Here is a 15,460-nt window from a genome sequence, read left to right as displayed (position 1 = left end):
ATACTATTTATTAAAAGAAAAAAATAATGGTGCTTTCCCATTTCATAGCGTTTTTCTTTGCATAATTCATTTATGTTTAAGTGCCCTTATGCTATGACAATGAGAGCTATTTAAGTATCTAGACAGACATCATTTTTAACTAAGTGCTAATGATGGGACCAATCAGTTACACTTTGTACACCTTCTGTAGGCAGTGGACTTGCACAGATGTCACAAAGGGTATCATTTGGCCTAAAGTAACAGCTTTCTTCCTTTTGTTTGTTTTAGAGATCTCAGGGTATACCTACAGAACTTATCATTAAGCTTAAAAAAGAAACTCCATATTGGTACATTTTAAGATTCACATGCTAGACATGATCCATGTGGAATCCTAGTGCTCCTTTTTACACAAAAAAAACAATTTTCAGAAAAGAATACCAAGTGGAAACTAGTTCTAATCATCTTCATTATTTATCCTCCTAAGTTTTGAGGAATATGTCAAATAAGCTATCAAAATTAGACTACCTGATGAGCTAGTTCATGACCTATCACCATGGTTATCCAAAGTTTTTCAGAAGCTGAAGATGTCTCAGGATCATACAGTAGAGACGTCTCTCTGTAGGTGGTCAGACCCCAGTTCTCCATAGCTCCTGACTGGAAATCAGGGACAGCAACAAGATCTGAAAAACAGGTTAATTTAATCTACTTTGATATACAGGACTCTGAATCATAGAAAATTAGGCCTGGAAGGGACTTCAGGAGGTCATCTAGTCCAAACCCTGCTCAAAGCAGCACCATCCCCAACTAGATCATTCCAGCCATCACTTTGTCAAGTCGGGTCTTAAAAGCCTCCAAGGATGAAGATTCCACCACCTCTCTAGGAAACCTGTTCCAGTGCTTCACCACCTTCCTACTGAGAAAGCTTTTTCCCAATATCCAACCTATTGTAGTCAGAAACTTATCATAGTTAAGTCTAATAAGCCATTACCAAATAAAAATATCTCTATAGCTGATCTAATTCCACTCCCATGGAAATCAGCAGGAGTGTTTTATTGATTAAAATAGGAGCTGGTGCAGGCTCAATGTGAAGAGGTAACATGTATAAGACAACCAACAATATGAATGGCCTCCAGCTGCTGAATATGTTTTGCTGGTCTACTGCTTTCAAAAGCTACAGGAACTAACTTTTGCATAAAGGGGAAGTGTCTCTTCCTGCCTGTAACGAATGATGAAAGGTGAGGTGTCTTCCTGATATTGTACAGACTTTTTACTGTTTTAAAAGAAAGAATGCTGCCAAGATAAGTAAGATTTGCTTAGAAAGACTATTCTTTAGTTAACCTTTCAGAGAGCATTTCACCAGAATAAAGTAACTACTTATATTTATTTGGGGATTTAATGACCTAAGAAAGCAAAGATCTTCATTTTGCAAAGTTCTTCAGCCATCTCTCTCAAAATCCTCATCACTGTGTATACCTCATATAATTTCCATTCTCCCTATGGCTTCAGCTGCATTGCTTCCATGTCAAGCGTGGGACCACTACAGAGAAGCATGCCCTTCTCACTCACCTCTTACCAGGAGTGCTCCAAAACCTAATTTAGGCAAAGTAACCATCTTAGAGTGACCCTGAGCACACTCCAACAAAAACTGCTGAAACAGATAGAAAGCCTGCAAACAGCAGTGTGGCACATACTCAGGGCTGCTTGAAGCTGACTACACTACTTAATTTCCAGGCTCCTGCACAGTGAGCAGAAGGAGGCAGGCATGCATCTTGGTGCTGGTCATGAGCTTGACACACAAGTGTCATAGACAAGTCTTCCTTTTGGCTGAGGATGAACAAGACTTTTTGAAATTAAAAACAAAAAACCTTAGTGGAAAATGTGGAAATAACAGGATGGTTTTTAGTACTGAAACACTTAGTTTTGCTGCTTCCCCTCACTTATGGGAACACTTATAGTATCATAGGAAAGTAAGGCTGGAAATGACCTCATGAAGTCATCTAGTCCAGCCCCCTGCTCACGGTAGGATCATCCCTGACTAAACCATCCCAGCTAAGTGTTTGTCCAACCTGTTGTTGAAAATGTCCAGGAATGGAGATTTTATAGCTTCTCTGGGGAGCCCATTCCAATGTTTAACCACCCTCGTGTTCAGAAAGTTCCCCTTAATCTCCAACCTAAATTTCTTCTGCTGCAGTTTGAGGCCATTTCTCTCAGTTCTATCCCCTATAGCCACAAAGAAAAGTCTATCTCCATACTCTTTATAATCACCCATCAGGTATTTGAGGACTTAATAAATGCACCCTCAGTTTTTCTTCTCCAGACTACGTAATCCTAGTTCTTTCAACCTTTCCTCATAAGCCATGCTTCCCAGGCTTCTATTAATTTTTGTAACTCTCCCCTGGACTCTTTCCAGTCTGTCCACATCTTTCTTGATGTGTAATACCCAAAGATGAATACAGTTTCCTTCTATATGTTGCCTGTTCTGACTGAGGTCTTCCAGGCAAAGGAATGTGTCTTTGTATTTTTGGGGCAAATATAGCACCTATGGGCATAAGCAACAATTAATAATAATGGGTTCATATTTACTACTCCTTTTATAACATGTTTTACTGCATACCTGGTAGAGGTTTCGTGACCTTTTCAATGACTTACCTTGCTTTGGAAGAGGATAATAAATACCAAAATACTGTTCATAGAATTCCAAGATCTTTATGGCAGCTTCCAATGCATAGTGAGCTTGATTCAATTTCTCTGGATTAACATATACAGATACCTGTGAAAAAAAATACAGTACACAACTCCATAATGTGCGTCTCTTAAGACAATAAACAATCATGTAGCTGGTTTGCTTTTCTTTTGAAATTTACTTTTAGAAGTTAAAATGCAGAATAAGAAGTATGCTCTCTTGCTTACCCAAGGTGAAGAGTAATGTTCAGATCCCATAAACAAATACATTGCAATGAAAACACATTAATAAATAAACAACTTTCTTACCCACACTGTATACCATTTGTTTACTCATAGGTGCCTTAAGTGACCTATTTGTTACCTGTACATTTGTATTTGGAGTACTCCAGGATTGATTCCTAAAAGTTTAGCCCAAGCTAGAAGCTATGCAATAGGCAGAATGCCTGTGGTTTGAGTTTCACTGCTCATTAGTGACCATTTCAGCTGAGCATAAGCCATTGTAGACAGGAACTGGAAGCAGTGCTGTTGTTAAGTTTTAGCCTGCTATGTTGGCCATGAAGGAGACAGTAGCAAGATGGCCTTTCAGTTAAATACATCTTTTCCTTTTAAGATCCTGTGCAGCCTCATTGCAATTCGTAAGATTGACACATGGCATCAGGAAATGGGTGTAAAGTGAAGTTTAGTTCTTAATTTTCTTTAGATATCCATCATTTGATCACTTTATTCCTTCTAAACATTTTCAGTTCTGCGATTCTTTCTACAACACTATTGTGGCTTTTAGCTCAGGATGAAGTCATTACTTTGTTTGCTCTTATTTACAGCACAGTATACTCTATACCAAGTTTCATGTTATCACTTCAGCCCTTTATAAAAGGCCCTATAGAATTTAAGAAGACATTTGTGACTTGTAAGTTATACAACTATTAGTTATAGTTACCTTACTGATTTCATCTCTAGTAGAGTTTACAGGATTTTTCTATAAAGGGCACCTCTTGTTTGCAGCCAGATAAATTCTTGGAACATTACTTTGAACTCTAAATCTGGCTTTTCAGGATAATACAATGTCATTTGTTCAACTTTAGGCATTTCAAAGCACAATTTGCTTGATTCTTTTCACACATTAACCTTACACCAATGTAACCAAATTAGCTTTAATGGTGACAATCTTGCTTTACATAAGGGTAAGTAGAAGGAAAATCTAGACCTATATAATGATTTGGGTTCATATCCCAGAATATTTTCTAATGAAAAGACAGTACTTTGGAAAACACAATATAAAGGATACAGAAAGGAGGAGGGTGTAGCTAAAAGAAACTGAATATGAAGAAACAAGTGTGCATAATATCATATGCTTATTTCAGAAGCTTTATAAATAAGTGCTGGTCACCTTTAAAACCTACCTTAATTCCAGATGAAGTTGTTCCACTGATAGACTGAAAATCACTAACAATAAATGCTACCAAGTAGGTGCTCATCTTTACCGTCTCTGCAAAATGATCTTCCACCAGATTGTTGCCTAATGTTATAGTCTTTACCTAGAAGATCACAAATTGGGACAAAATACACTAGTATATTACACTCATTTATAGTAGGCAAAGCCACTACATTTTCCACTAAAACTGCAGGTTGCTTTTCTAGGACTGCTCAGCACATCTTATTGAATGTAAAAGGAAGAAAGACCCTGGATAAATACTGAGAATGAGAAAAAGGTTCTTTGCAACAGCCCTGGCAACTGAGGTAGAATAATGAGTCATGGCTAGTATTAAGGAATTATTTAAATAGTGGAGTTCTTATAAAGGGCAGAATTATATTGTGCGATTTACCATATCAGATAGTCAGATGGCAGATCTATCTGGTCAGATAAAAAAAATCATCTGATCTAATTCCAAGTATTCCACCTGAGACCATAAGTCTCTACCAAGGCTGTAAGCTAGTACCTGAAGATTTTTCAGAGTAAGGAAGGCAGTGTTTTTTTTTTTTTTAGGTAGTGTTGCATATGGGGCAGTTAGTAAATCTCTGAAGTTAGTAAATGCTCTGAAGCACAACTCATGCATTCAGAATTTAGGGCCAGAAGGTAGCATTATGATTGCCTGACTTCCTGAATAACAAAAGTCAAGAGGTTTGATTTCTGTTATCCCAGCATATATACTTAAAGATGCTGCTATAGTTCATGCAATAATCTCTCTGATGTCCCATGGCAGGATTTCATCATGCTGATACCATGTGAAGAACTGTTTCCTTGAATTAGTTTTTAATGAGCTATCATTAGTTTAAATAAGGACTCCCTTATCTTCATAAGGGTAAAAATCCCTTTGCATGATATCAAAAGCTATATACCCATTTTATTTGCCTCACTGTAATACGTTAATGGCAATTCTCAGTAAAGGAAGGAAAACAATATATATATATAGGTTGAAGAACTGAAGATGAACAGGTCACCTTTGGCATATTGGACAGTGCAACGTGTTGCTCTTCCCTCCGAATCTTTATTGTATAATTCGCTTTAAAAGATGGTTCATCAAAACAGGGGAATGCCATACGGGCAGAAGTAGGTTCAAAATGAGTAGAAACCAACAACCTAAAAAGACAAAGAAAGTATTAGAATTTGCAAGCAAAGTACCTCTTTTCACCGAATAAAACAGATAAACCTTAACATAATATGAACTTGAGGAACTTAAAAAGGAAAATTGCTTGGATAAAAGGGATCTAAGCAGTAGGGTGGTGGTAGGGAGTTTCAAAGACCTGTCTATGACAACTGTACAATCATTAAGCCCTGAGTATTACAAAACTCAGGTCACAATACAACTCTGCCTGTTAGAAAATGGTTAAAAATATAATAAAGACAAAACAAAGACAGAACTTAGCCATGTGTTTGTGCTGCTATCGAAGATATTTTTGTTTCTGCAGAAAGAATGTAATCTGATTGTACCAGTTTATTATTTCTCATCAAGTTTATTATGGTACTCCCTAAGGATCAATTAAGAATGAGGTCCAATTGTGCTAGGCACTATACAAATGCATGACAGTAGACAATCTGGGCCCTGAAAAAATTACTGTACAAATAAACAAGATAGATGAGGGTGAGCAAAGGGATATAGTACACAAGCAGAGCAAGTTCTGGGATGGTAGTAAATGTCCTGTTAGTTCCACATTTTAGGTTTAGTTAGGTGAGTAGAGGCTAAATAAAAGTAAAAGTGAAGGGGGAGCAGATAAGAGAGAAAGATGACAGCGCAAGGGGTAAAAGGAGTCGGTGTAAATTAAGCATAGGCCAAGAAACTGTGAGAGGTCTGCAGAGAGACAGATGGAACAAAAACTGCCATTTGAAAGAGGGAAGAGAAAGTCCATATGAAAAATGTTTATTAATGAGCTCCAAATAACTAGTTATAGGAACAAAGGACTATCTTATTCTACTGCTTTGAAACAACTATTTAACGATTACTCTTAACTTCTGACACATACATAATTCCTAGATAGTTCACATGTGTGTCCAACAAATGGTTTCTGTTCTAAAGTCTAAAGGTTTTATAAAGGGAGATATTTGTAATAATTTTTTTATGAAAGGAATAATTTTTTTAAAACAAAAATGACACAGGCATCTAAGCCCATTGCCTACCACTAATTGCCTCACATGCTTAATTAGTTAAATTAATTCCCCCTGATATTACTGTGTGCCATGCAGAATCAAGATCAGAATAAGATCTTTCCAAAATGAAGGACTACTGGCTAGAGATTGGTTCCACCTGACAAAGAGAGGGAGGAGTCTTAAAACAAACCTAGGGAGGATTCTTTAAACCAGGGATATGGAGACAAAAGCCCAGAAGTAAGTAAAAAGCCAGGAAGTCTGGATAAAAAAACTTAGTAAAGGGAAACAAGAAGCCTTTGTAATGGTTAAGGGAGCATATAGGACAAATCAGTTAGATACACAAAATCTTTATAAATTAATGCCAGAAGCATTGGAAATAAACAGGTCTTAGTACAATTCAGGAATTATTATGGTGACATGTTGGAATAGTTTGTATGACAGAAGTAATGCCATGGATAGGCATAACTTGTTCAGGGAGGACAAGTAGGAGATAAAAGAAGAGGTGTTGCCTTACAAGACATGTATATTCTGAGGCTCAGTATGTGTGGAAGGTAGGCCTGTTGAAAGCCTCTAGGTGAAGGTCAAAGAGGAAAGCACCATGGGGACTGTCACCTGCTACAGGCCACCAAACCAGGAGGAAGAGGTAGATGAGGTCATCTTTAAACAATTGACAAGTTTCCAAATCACAGGATCTGGTTCTCATGAAGGACTTTAATTATTTGGATATCTGGTGGGAGGAAAACACAGTAGTGCATAAGCAGTGGACGTGGAGTGTGTTGCAAATAACTTTTTAGCACAGATGATAGAGAAGCCAAACTAGGGGGAATTGGTTGAGAACGTAGAGATGGAAAGTAACATGGGTGACCATGACCACAAAAAGTGATAGAGTTCAGTATCCTAAAGGAAGGAAGGAAAGAGAGCAGCAGAATAAGGACACTGGCCTTCAGAAAAATGGACCACTGTGAACTCAGGGAACTGGTGGTAGGATCCCCTGGGAAGTAAGTCTGAGGGGAAAATATGTCCAGTAGAGCTGGGTGTAGTTTAAGGAGGCACTCTTCAGGGCATAGGAGCAAGTTACCTGATGCACAAAAGTACAGGAAGTACAAAAGGAGACCAGCCTGGCTAGACCGAAAACTCTTCAATGAAATGAAACTAAATAGGAATCCTATAAAATATGGAAACTTGGTTATATAACTAAGGAAGAGTATAGGAGTATTACACAGGCATGCAGGGAGAAAATTAGGAAGGCTCAGTCACAACTTGAGATACAGCTGGCAAGGAACATAAAGGCAAGAAAAAGGGCTTCTACAAGTATGTAGAAACAAGAGGCAGACCAAAGCAACTGTAGGTCCTTTCCCTTATAAAATGCAGAAAGCAATCTAGTTACAGATTATGCAGAGAACCCTGAAGTATTTAATGCCTTTTTACTTTAGCCTTCACAAACAGGGAGATACCAGTTGACAAGCAGAGCTGGCATCTAAGATGGGGAAGGAGACAAACAGCCTAGAAAAGTGGAAGAACAGGTTAGGGATGATTTAGAGATGCTAAATGCTTTTAAGACAGTGGGGTTGGATGGGATAAATCTAGGGTACTGGAGGAATTTGGCTGAGATAATTTCAGAGTCATTAGCGATTCTGTTTGAGAACTTGTGGAGGTTGGGTGAGTTCCCTGATGTTTGGAAAAGGGCAATGATTATCTTTAATTTAAGGAAAAAGGAGAATCCAGAGAGTTACAGACAGTCTGAACCTCAGTACCTAGGAAGATCATGAAACAGGTCCTCGAGGACATATTTTAAAGCACCTAGAGGAGAAGATTATTAGCAACAGCCAATATGGATTCACTAAGAGCAAGTCACGCCTAACTAACCTAATTTCCTTCTGTGATAAGGTGACAGGCTCTGTGGATGGGGGAAGAGCAGTGGATGTGATGTACCTTTTATATAAACAAGGTTTTTGACATTGTCTCCCATGACATCCTCATTAACAAGCTAAGGAAACACAGACTGGACAGAAGTACTGTAAGGTTGATACACAACTGGTTGGACCATCATGCTCAATGAGTATTTATCAACAGCTCAGTGTCTAGTTGCAAGGAGGTATCAAGTGGGGTTCCCCAGGAATCTGTCCTGAGTCTCATAGTGTTTATCATGTTCATTAACAATTTGGATGATGGGACTGAGTGCACACTAAAGCAAGTTTGCAGACAACACTAAGCTGGGTGGAGTTGTAGACACTCTGGAGGGCAGGGCTAGGATCAAAAAAGACCTGGATAGACTGGAGAGATGGTTGCAATCAGTCAGATGAGTTTCAACAAGTGCAAATTTGTGCACTTGGGATGGAAGAATTACATGCACAAATACAGAGTGGGGAATGATAAGTTAAGCTACAGGACTGCAGAGAGGGATCTGGGGTTACAGTAGCCCAACCATAAGCTGAATATGAGCCAACGGTGTACGCTTGTTGCAAAAAACAAACAAAAAAAACCTCGTAACGGTGTACCGGGTTCTATGAACAAGAGCGTCATGTACAAATCAAGAGAAGCAATTCTTCCATTGTATGCAGTATTGGTGAGGCCTCACCTGGAATATTGTGTCCAGTTTTGGGCCCAGCTCATAAAGGAGGACATGGATAGATTGGAAAAAGTCCAGTGGAGATGAGCAAAAATGATTACAAGCCTGGAAAACGTGACCTATTTTGAAAGAACTAGGGTTATTTAGTCTGGAGAAGAGAAGACTGGGGGAGGGGGGGGGAAGGTAGTCTTCAAATATGTGAGTGATGACTGGAATCTCCATCCCTAGAAACTAAGAGCAGGTTGGACAGACACACACTTGAGCAGGAGACTGGACTAAATGACCTCATGAGGTCCCTTCCAGCCCTACTTCTTTATGATTTTATATAACATAGTAATGCTCTAAACAACAGACTTACTGTACAGATTAGTGAGCATGCTTTTATCCCAAAAATACAATACTTGTGCTCAAATAATCCATTCCCACAGCTTCCATTTAAATGGTTTGTACTGTTGCTGTATTTTTGTTTTTCTTTAAGGAAATAATAAAATAGGTTACTAAATATTTTTTGCAGATTGTTATGAAAATAAGCATTCCACAAATGCTGTGGAAAAATTATTCTGTATTGTATATGTGAATAAAAATCATGTTTTAATGTAAATCAGCAGCCATTACTCAAATAAATACACTACAATAAAACATCAACTTACTTACTGGAGAAAGCTCAAGAAAGAGAGAAAATGATAATGCATAAAGCTATAATGGCACTATTTTACACAGTTTAAAGTATGAGAGTTTTAAGAGGATTTATATAGCAACATTTCTTGATATGAAGATTTTGTACATTTTGCTTACCTTGTTTGACCATCCTTAGTTTTATAAGTACTTTTATACAATCCATAGAAGCCATCTGAAAGATTGGCTATGTAATTAACAGAAAGGAAATACTTCTTATCCACCAGTAATGGTTCAGCAGACAAAAAAGCAACTTGCTCGTGAGTTGGGTATTCCAAAACCTTTAGCTGTTTTAAATCTCCTTGTAGCTTTGGATTTTTCTCCTCGATAAATGCTCTGGTGATTTCCAGGTGTTTGCTGTGCAACACTATGAAATTGGTTTCAAGTTTTACAGTGACCTCAGTCTTCAAAAAGCCTGTGAATACTGATGAACTCAAATTTGGGTGAATCAGGAGGTCATAATGAACTGGGATAATCCAATCAGGGAGCCTTAATTTGTCCCAGGGAAATTGCTCTCCATTTGTTGCTCTAGGGAAAGATCTGTTTTCATTGCTTCTTTCTCCATTAAAGGAATAACTAATTCCAATAAAGTTCAAAATATATAATAGCAGCAGCATTGCCACAAGTCAAGGAAATGTTGGGGCTTTAGCTAGTTCAACGCTTCGTTTTGAAAAGTAAAAAAAAAAAAGCTACACAAGGTCTTCTATCAATGTAAATATAGCAGAGAATTTCTTTGATTGCTTACCCTGAAAAAGAGATGAACTAATATGAGCACTCTGTAGTGTAACCAAGTTATTTATACAAAAATCATTTTTTATTTTTTTCAAAAATGTTATCTCATGCAACCCCCTTAATTAACACTGGTCTTACACATCACATATGCAATACTGCAATCCAAACTGTGCTGTTATAAGAATTCTGACTGCAGGATCCAATCTAATTGTAACATCTGGGCATATATTTTTAAATAAGATGTTCCATGTTGTGGGTGAAAGTAACATTAAGTACCCAATATTTTAAAATTGTGCCAGACCAGAAATATGTGCTACTGTATATATAATTACCACAACTGTATGTGAACATCAGGTTCAAGGATCTGCCTGTAATGATGGCAGCTGCATATACATATTTTAAAAAAATCAGGTCCTTATGGTAAGTGTGTTTTTGATGCTATTGAGGAAAAATAACAATTCTTTAAAGGTCACTCTGGCTGTTTTGACTGTTACTGTTTATTTACAATTGACTGGCCTGTGTTTAAACTAGCCAAAAAAAAGTAGCAGAAATCCTGAACAACTCTAATTCTGGATCAAGATGAAGAGAAGATTTGCAGTCCTTTCAGCAGCAAAGAAAGGAGAGCTGGAACAGCTATACTGAGAAACTAAGCAACACCTGTCAAAACAACCCATGTTTAGCAGCAGAGAAGACCCCAGGGCCACTACCAGACTCCTAATCAGAAATACACTTGGAGATCAACAGAGATCAAAACAGCACCAGAGATTAGGACTCCTGGGAAAGATATCCTAGCAAAGAAACAGACTTTTTTTCCTGCTTGAATTTGTGTCCATCAATCAGGAAAGGGTTGGGGTGGTTTTTTTTAGAGCTGTACTGCTCAAGTATATTTCCAAGGCTGACAGCTCTGGTATGGCAGTCAACTAGAGACAATTGAGACATCCACTGGAGGTTGACAGAGTTGATTTACTGGTAATATACTTTATAAATACAAGATTAGGTAAAATGGAAGGCTCAGGACTGCAACAATTACTTTTCAACAGCTGCTTTACACATGTTTATGTGAGATGGCCAAAGGACAGAAGGCTGATCAAGTGAATGGTATTTCTAATTTTTCATGTTATATCATGTGTCACGATTTTAATCACATTTTAAATGGCTTCATTTATGAAAGATATTTTATATGTAATTGCATATTCATATCCAGAAAGACCATGTTCTGACCTCTGGTAATACTCCCAATTTAGTGGTGAACGAAAGCTCTTGAAATTATTTAAATTTAAATTTAGATCCAGGAAAGGACTTAAGCCATTTTAAAAGAGAACTCCAAACCCCAAGTGAGGCACTGAAGCTCCTGGTACAATACATGGCAAGTGAGGTTCCTCTGAACAGGATTCAAAGTAGGCAGTACAGTGCACTGAGGAAGATGACTGCTCAGCTACAGCTAGCTGATGAGGGCAGAGGTGGTATCACAGGACCTTTTCCCAGGAAGCCATAGCACTGTCTGGTAACTGAACCAGTCCTGCCCCTGTCTAGTCCTCCAGGATACCACCCTGTTTGCCTGTTATGTCCTGGGGTTATCTTTTTGAGGAAACTGTTAATTTGGGAAGCTGTCCCCAGAGTCTTTAAGTGGGCTTCATGAATCCAGCCTCAGTCACTTACTTGAACAGCTGAATACAGCACACCCACATGTGCCAAGGTGTCCTGTATTTGCCGTCTCCTTGTCTGCCTCACTGGCACCTGTGCGTCATCCATGGCCCTACCAGCCCTAACTGTGCCTTAAGGGCACTAATTGTGCCCTAGAGCCTCCCCCATAATTACATTTATGCCTCATAGGTATCGCTTCAAGTTCATTTGACAAGCAGTCTGGCCCTGTCCAATATCAGTTTACACCAAGCCCACCAGCCCTGGGCTCTGACTGGGCTGCTGTCTCCCTTTCTCAGCCTACCAGTAGCCTGACCCTTATAGGGCTCAAGGCATAGAGTGCCTCCCAGGCACCCCCTGTGGCCTCCAATTCCCCTATAGACACAACCCAAACTTCTGGTTAGAACAAACACAAAATACCAGCCCACCAGTTTCTAACTCAAACACAAACCCCACCTTGGGTCTCAAAGCACAGCAAAAAGTCTATCCCCAGTCTGTTGGGCCCCTCCTAACCATCTCAGTACCATCCTGGGTCTACAGCTTTCCTATTATACAGCTTAGAGTGGTACGAACTTTTCTTCTTTCAGTAGTAAGAGCCAGACTACCACTTGACTCCATCTCTTCAGGTCATCTGTCTCCAGTCCTTGTAAACAGACCCAGGGGTTTCTTCTCAGTCTGTTAAGAAGCCTGCTCCCCACTTCAGCTGCTGCCTATCTGGCTGTTTTTCAGACGTCAAATAACTTCCTGGCTGTGATTCTCCCTGTTCACAACAGGGCAGCTTTCTCACAATAGCCCTTGTTGCCTTAGAGTTGGCTCTGTAATTCAGTGACCGCTGGGTAATACGAAGTTCCCCCCCTCTAGGACCCTACTCTTGCCTCTTGCTCTCTCTCTAAGAGGAACAAGGCTGGGATCCCCTATTACAAGTGGGCCTTAGATCCCATCTCTTAGACATCTCACTGGAAGCTGCAAGGTATCTCTGTCCACTTATGAATCTGAAGCAGAGCCACCTTCTCCAGAAGAAAGGTGTCTGTGCCCTTTCTTTAAAAAAAAAAAAAAAAAAGAATGGAAGAAAGACCTCCAGTCCCAGAATTATTTCTGCATTTTATCCAAGATTTATTTTAGGTGAAATAAGAGAAGAATCACATGGAGCAGGGAGTGTAACACAAGTCTCTCCTTTACCACTTAGCTATAGTCTTGCTCTCTGACTATATTACATTCCTATTCCTTTTCGCTAGTGACATGATACTAAGTGTCCAGGGAAGTTTAAGATCAAAACCTACAGTGTTTAAAGTTTAGGTGCCTCTGTGGTTAGGAAACAGCAGAGCTGACATTTGCAGGATCACAGCTATCTAAATTCTATCTAAATGCTGAGTCCATGCCTTAGCTTTTGATTTAGCTCTTACTTTAGAATTCACTACATAGAGACAGTTAGTAAATCTCAGTTAAGCCGGCAGCCCAGGCCTTTATACTTTTTAGAGACTATTCAATCAATACTTAAACATGTGCTGAAGGGCATAGGGACTCAGGGCCTAAGCTTAAGTGTTGCACAGGCCTTGTGTTACACTTCCTGTGCAGAGTTGAGACAGCTTTTCATACATTTTAATCTTTCTAAACCCAGTTAAGTGAGACACAGGATAACATTAAAAATATGTACTTTTACCCTAGAACTTGAGAACTCCCCAAGGAATAGTCACCCTGTCCTGCCTACTGCTTTCTGATAATCATGATTAGATCTCATACAAGCTTCATTATGCATACATTTTTTTTAATCTGGTAAGAAGAAAATACCAAAAATTACATAATAAAGCAAATAAAAACACAGATTTCTAGCATACGTTACCAGATCACGTCTGTCTAACTGACAAGAAGGAAGGACTGCTTTTATTTTCAGTTTCTTTTGAAGCTGCCCGTCTCTACCCACTGGTTGAATGAAAAGAAGTAAGAAAATAGCCACCTCTTGTGGCTACTAATAGATTTTCAACTGGTGAGAAACAACTTTGTAAGTTGAAAAGGTACTGTTCTAAACACTGTTTATTAAACTGCATTTAATATGTGTGTTTTTTTCCTACAGCTTCTGTTAATTGAAAAAAGTCATCAATTTACTTGTAAATGACTGACCTCAGACGTAGCTCTAAAAAAAGTAATGTAACATGACTTAGGCACATAACTCTTATGCTGTAAATAGGTGTTGCATTTGTCCTGGAAAAAAGTCTATTGTCCTGGGATCCTACAGGCATCCTACAACTCTACTGTCCCACTTCAAATCCCTCTGAAGTATGCAGAATAAAATGTGCTGATGCCTTTTCACAGGACATGTTTGTGTCCATCTGTAAAGTTATTGTGCTTTTTTCCTGAGACAAGCCAGCCAGGCTGTTTGCTCCTCTTTGACAGAGGAGCAACAATTAAGCTTGGAAGAGTACACTGTGCCCATTTTGATCCACATCAGACTTAAGAGTCAGGTCCACATCAAATCAGATGTCTATTTACACTCTTAGACTTGAAAATCTTCTCTTAAAAGCTTTACAATGGGACAGATTCTGGAACCAAACTGAGATCTGGCAAATTACCGTGGACCTACTGATGTCAACAGCCTGAGTATTTGCTCTGTTGGATTTTTCTCCCAAGTGACAAGGGACTGTCATAATCGTATAGTGCCCATCTTCCCATTTTCTGCATAGTTATCTTCTGTTGTGCTAACTTTTCAAATAAATAGCACTATGCGAGAACTATAATATTTGGTAGTAAATTATGCAGCAGAGAGGCACTGTATCATTTTTAATAAGGTTCTTCCGAAATGTATGATTTCCTCATCGGTACCTGCCAGACGAAATAAATCATAATTGTATGAAAAATGTTTCTTCATTAAAACTGGAACCATTGAAAAAGTCCCTTTTAACAGGAAAGTCAAGGATCTAAACAATTTCTGCTTTCCCCCTTCAAATGTGGAATTTCAAATGTAACACTACTAAAAAAAAAAAGAGTATTATATTTTCAACCAGGTGCAAAATGATGCTGGTACCAGTGGCAAGAACACAGGAAGAAGACCTTTTTAACAGCAAAGTCAAGGATCTAAATGATTTCCACTTTTCCCCCTCGAATGCACCTCACAAAGTTTGCAAACAAGAATTTTTCCAACTATTTGAGTTGGTCTAATAAAAGATATCAGATTTACCCAAAAAAACTTGTCTCACAAAGGAGGCACCAGAGGTTCATCTAGTGTCAAGGGACACCACTAGGAAAAAGTATTATATTTTCAGCCACTGTCCCCTGTAGATCCCCAGGGATGGGACAGGAGGAGACAGGCACCTGAAGGCTGCTCTAGGCTCCATGAAAATGTGTACTGCCTACTTTGAATCCTATTTGGAGGAACCAAACTCGCCACATCTTGTACCAGGAGCTTCAGCGCCTCACTCAGGTAGTGGCGTTCTCTTCTAAAAGGGCTGAAGTCCTTCCCTCGCTCTAATTTTAAATTTTAACAATTTTAAGAGGTGGCAGGGAAACACCATGTATCTGGGTCCAAGAAGACAGTTCTCCTTAAGTGTTCTCAGGGTTAACTGTTCTTCTGGCATGGTTTAGTACCCGCTGAGGTGTTAGGG

At 38.9% G+C, this 15,460-nt stretch overlaps 1 protein-coding gene across 1 annotated transcript in view; it reads right to left on the bottom strand.

The window, feature by feature from the left end:
* LOC109308130 (endoplasmic reticulum aminopeptidase 2-like) overlaps window positions 1-13,772 on the bottom strand; it is a 37,375-nt gene extending 23,603 nt beyond the window's left edge. The window contains 6 exon segments of the mRNA XM_019532406.1: window positions 505-659; window positions 2,629-2,749; window positions 4,065-4,199; window positions 5,104-5,242; window positions 9,612-10,237; window positions 13,705-13,772. Of these exon segments, the coding sequence (XP_019387951.1) occupies window positions 505-659; window positions 2,629-2,749; window positions 4,065-4,199; window positions 5,104-5,242; window positions 9,612-10,108 (1,047 nt within the window). The 5' untranslated portion in view covers window positions 10,109-10,237; window positions 13,705-13,772.
* Between the last annotated feature and the right edge of the window lie 1,688 nt (window positions 13,773-15,460).

This window comes from Crocodylus porosus, unplaced genomic scaffold, assembly GCF_001723895.1.
Source record: "Crocodylus porosus isolate Cpor-Errol unplaced genomic scaffold, CroPor_comp1, whole genome shotgun sequence".
Taxonomy (NCBI): Eukaryota; Metazoa; Chordata; order Crocodylia; family Crocodylidae; genus Crocodylus; species Crocodylus porosus.
This window is presented reverse-complemented; position numbering and strand designations above follow the sequence as displayed.